The following is a 4,295-nucleotide window of genomic DNA, read 5'->3' as shown; positions in this document are numbered from 1 at the left end:
ACTAAGGGCGAACACATGGTCATGTTCAAATGTTCAACCTTCCTCAAGTGAGAAGAAATGAAATCAAATTCAGCAACAGAAGTCAATGAAGCAGGCAGCCAGAGGCCATTATCCCAGTATCAGCAGACATTTCCCTTTTTACCGTTGAATGTAACCTCACTTCTCCTGGATTATTCAATAAAATCATGGGGAGGTGGCTCCCTGCATTCAATCTCCCTCCACTACTGCAGTCTCTCCTCAAGATGGAGGAGAGGGCACCTCACCTCCGGCAGAGAGGCTGCATTTAACATATGCGCCTCTGAACCCTGTCTCAATTGGGGAAGCGGTTAAGAGACTTAGAAGTCCCAACCCCTCTTCCTCAGCCCTGGTGTGTTCTTCTCACCCTGATCCTGATTCTGACCCTCTTCGTACAGGGTACTCTGTCCTCTACCTCTTCTTTCTTTCCTACTGCTCCTAATGCCTGAGAATCTGGCTAAAGCAGCCTGTATGGCTTCTCCCTGTCTGCCCCTCTCAAGTTCTCTACATCTGGTTCTCTGACCCTTTCTTCTTCCTTCTCTCTGTCACTTGTTTCCCAACACTCACCCCCAGCATGTGTCTATTTTCTGTGAAGACTGAACTGCCTCTCACTGCACCTCCATATTCCTCTTTTTCTCCTATGACTGCAGTTGAATGTTCAGAGAAAAGAGCTAAGTAACCATCTTTGTTTCACCCCAAGCATCACCTCTCACCCAACACACTTGCAAGTCTGGCCACTGGGAGTTCCAGGCACAGGGCTTATGGAAGGCTCCAGCCAGCCCAATGGCTTTGCACTCAACTCTGGCAACAGGTTCCAGTTCTGAGTGTGGCTCAAGGGTTGGGGAGGTTTACCTTAACAGAGCAGGGCCTCACGGACTCTCTCCCCTAGTTCATAGTGCCCCTCTAAGCTTCTCGGGCTGGAGGAGAGAGGGGTTTCACAGTCTCCAATTCAGGCCTTTCACTCTAACTGTTCCATGTGCCAGGAGTGGGAGGGGGTGGCAGGGGGGAATGCAAAGAAGGCCCCACAATGGCCAGAGAGAGACCTCTCTCCTCTTAGGGACACAGAAAGAGATGGTGACAGAGAACAGAAAACACATAGACACGTTCACAGACACACACAGAAATAAAAACACAGATATCCTGAAATACAACCAACGCCCCGCCCCTGCAAAAAAAGGACAAAAAGCAAGGCTACATGACAACCCAGACAAACACGAACACAAGCTCCATAGAACCCCCCAACTATAGTAGCACAGAAAGACTTACAGAATGTGCATCAGTAAACACTTTCACTCAAATTGTACTTAATGGGTATAGATAGTGTCCATGAGCACCAGGCACCCAGATCAGCCCAGGCCACGCTAAAGTCTAAACTGGAAGATGAGAATCCCCAGGTGCATTTGAAACAAAGCCTCTCTGCGGAACCCCAGGCAGAAACCTTCCTGTGACCAGAGTGAAAATGAAAGCGCTGGAGGGGTCACAGTCTTCCCAGAATCCTGGCCCCATTAACAGCCGAAGGCCAAGGCCACACTGTCCCCTGTATCTGATAAGCCCAAGCCCTCCTCTGCCTGCCTGGGCTGCTCAGGGCCCTTCCTCACTCCACTCTGCCTAGGAGTCCGGGAGACCCCGGACTGGGAAAGGGGAGTGCAGACAAGCAGACAGAGCTGGTGACTGCTGGAGTTCACGTACATTTATTCAATTGACACCAATGGGGAGTGGGGTGGGGGGAGACAGGTTTTTCTTTTCTTCCACACAAACCTTCAGACAGTTTCACAGAGTCTCCCCAAGTGGAGAAGTCTAAATCAATGCACACCCAGTGGACAGAGAATGCAGATAGCAGCCCGCTGTACAGATATTTACACATAATTACAGGACCCCTGCCACAGGATGTGCCCTGGCCGCCCCCCGCCTCTCCAGTCCCTGACCCAGACCCTCCTCTCCCACCCCAACCTCATTTCCTTTAGCTACAATAAATATCCCAGGGCCTGGGACGTAGCAGACCGCTGAGAGGGCTGCTGGCCCTGGATGGCTGGACCCAGCCGGCCACAGGAAAGGGGTAAAGTTCCTTCAAAAGCGCCCCAACACAAAAGAGGGACGATTTTCCTCAATGGAGTGGGATTCCGGGATTGCGCACGGATTGTGGAGACCGAGGCCTCGCTTCACCTGTCCGTTCAACTTCGCCTGTGTAGACATTGCTGTAGGCTTCCAAGAGAACGAAGTTCCTTGGAGAACAGCAAGGAAAAAAAAAAGTTGAATTTTTCTTTTAAGCACAAAGCAGATAATAGGTGTCTTTAAATTATAATATTGGACAATCAGGGCCTCAAAGTCGGGGAAGGAGTGTGGGAGAGGCAGAAAGGGAGACCTCTCTGCGAAGTTGGTGTTTCTGGCGGGATCTGCCGGGCCTGGGCGGGCACCTCTCCGGGAGAGCATTCTTCCGGGGCTGCCGAGAGGCGCAGAGACTGGGGAAAAGCGAAGACTTCCCCCTCACCCTTTTACTGCTCAAACTGGAACGGGATCATGGCTAGCGACCTCGTCGCATAGACCCGGGCCTCCCACTGAGCGACGGAGCCCGCTTCGTCCCAACTATCGGAGAGATTATGAGCGTGGAGCCTGAAGTGCTAAGTCACGCGCGCCGGCCCAAGGTCTGGAGACGCTTCATAAATAGACTCCCTGAGTTCCACTGCGACCGCAGGAGCTCCCGGGAGAGACTGAGGAGTGCGGGCTTCAGTGGCCCAGATCCCGACACGGTCAGAAGTGGCAGCCACTGAGGCCTGCTACTTTGCCGGCAAACGGGGGCCCTGAGGACAGGAGCGCGTCCCCGTGGTGCGAGAGGCGGATGTGGCCGGCCACTGGAGCTAGGGCCGGGGTAGTCAGCATGGCCAAGACCTGGGCCTGACCCCCAGGACCTGCCGCCGCCGAAAACGGCGATCCCGGGGAGCCCTCGCCCCCGCCCGGGGGTACTGCCCCGCCGCCACCGTGGCCCATGATGTGGTCTATAGAGAAGGAAGGCCTCTGCCCGGCCCCGGCGCCCCCGCCGCCCGCGTCCGTCTTGAGGCCCTGGCGCAGGAGCGCGGTGCCTGCTGCGGGAGGGCTCAGGGACGCGGGGTAGAAGGCTTTGGCGCAGCCAAGCTCCGCGCCTAGGAAGGCTGGCAGGCCTGAGGGGCCTGGGCCCGATCCTGTGCCCGGCGCAGGCGCAGGGGCCGGAGCCGAGGCTGCGCCCGCGAACACCGAAGCCGTCGGAGGTCCGGGTGGAGGCGCCGCGGCACGGCCTGGGGGTACCGACAGCTGGCAAGGTGCAGCGGCGGCGGCGAAAGCGAAGGCGTGCGGGTGTGGATGCGGGTGCGGAGCCGGGCCCGGCGGGGGTGCGCCGTAGGCCGGGAGCGCTAGCCCGTAGCCGTAGCCGTAGGCGCCATAAGCCGCGAAGCCCGGCAGGAAGGCGCCGGCGTCCCCCGCCGCCGCAGCCCCGCCGCGCAACAGCAGCTCAGGGTGAGGGTGCGTGTGTGGATGCGGCGGCGGTAGCGGCTGCCGCTTAAAGCGCTTGCGGCGCCGCAGGAAGCTGCCGTTGTCGAACATGTCGGCCGACTCCGGGTCGAGCGTCCAGTAGTTGCCCTTGCCCGGGTTGCCCGGCTCGCGGGGAATCTTGACGAAGCAGTCGTTGAGCGATAGGTTGTGGCGGATGCTGTTCTGCCAGGCGGGGAATTTCTCCCGGTAGTAGGGGAAGCGGCCGCTGATGAACTCGCAGATCTCGCTCAGCGTCAAGCGCTTCTTGGGGCTCTGCAGGATGGCCATGGTGATGAGCGCGATGTACGAGTAGGGCGGCTTCACCAGCGGGCTCCGAGTCGCCGCGCCCCCCGACGGCGGTCCGGGCCCGGGCCCCGCCGCGCCCCGGGCGGCCGCAGTGCCTGGCCCTAGGCTTCCCGCTGCGGCCGCCGCCCCTCGGGGCGCTAGAGCGCGGGGCTCGCCGTCCGAGCAGCCGCCGGATTCCTCTTCGTCGTCAGCGGCGTCCCCCTCGGCTTCCTCTGGAGGAGGCTCGGGGCCGTGGGGGAGTAGGTCCCGGGGGGCGCGGGGTCCGGAACGGGCAGGGGGCTCCCCCCCAACGCTGCCGCCGCCGCCGCCCACCACGTCTATATCTGCGTCGGCCTCGGACAGCGCGGCCGGGGAGCTCTCGGAGGACATGATCTCGCAGCAGCAGCTGCCCAGGGTCATGGTGCCACCGCCGCTCACCGGCTCCGCTCCGGCCGCGGCTCGGGCTCCGCCGCGCTGCCTCTGGGGCGAGTGTG

The 4,295-nt window shown here is 59.8% G+C and overlaps 1 protein-coding gene across 1 annotated transcript; it reads right to left on the bottom strand.

The window, feature by feature from the left end:
• Positions 1–1,687: 1,687 nt before the first annotated feature.
• Positions 1,688–4,295, bottom strand: FOXD2 (forkhead box D2). Its single transcript, XM_032652199.1, has one exon. It carries the CDS (start codon positions 4,219–4,221, stop codon positions 2,764–2,766), a length of 1,458 nt encoding a protein of 485 aa, XP_032508090.1. The 5' UTR covers positions 4,222–4,295; the 3' UTR covers positions 1,688–2,763.

Source organism: Phocoena sinus, chromosome 1, assembly GCF_008692025.1.
Source record: "Phocoena sinus isolate mPhoSin1 chromosome 1, mPhoSin1.pri, whole genome shotgun sequence".
Classification (NCBI taxonomy): domain Eukaryota; kingdom Metazoa; phylum Chordata; class Mammalia; order Artiodactyla; family Phocoenidae; genus Phocoena; species Phocoena sinus.
Note: the sequence above shows the minus strand (reverse complement) of the source record. Positions and strands in the feature narration are given on the sequence as shown.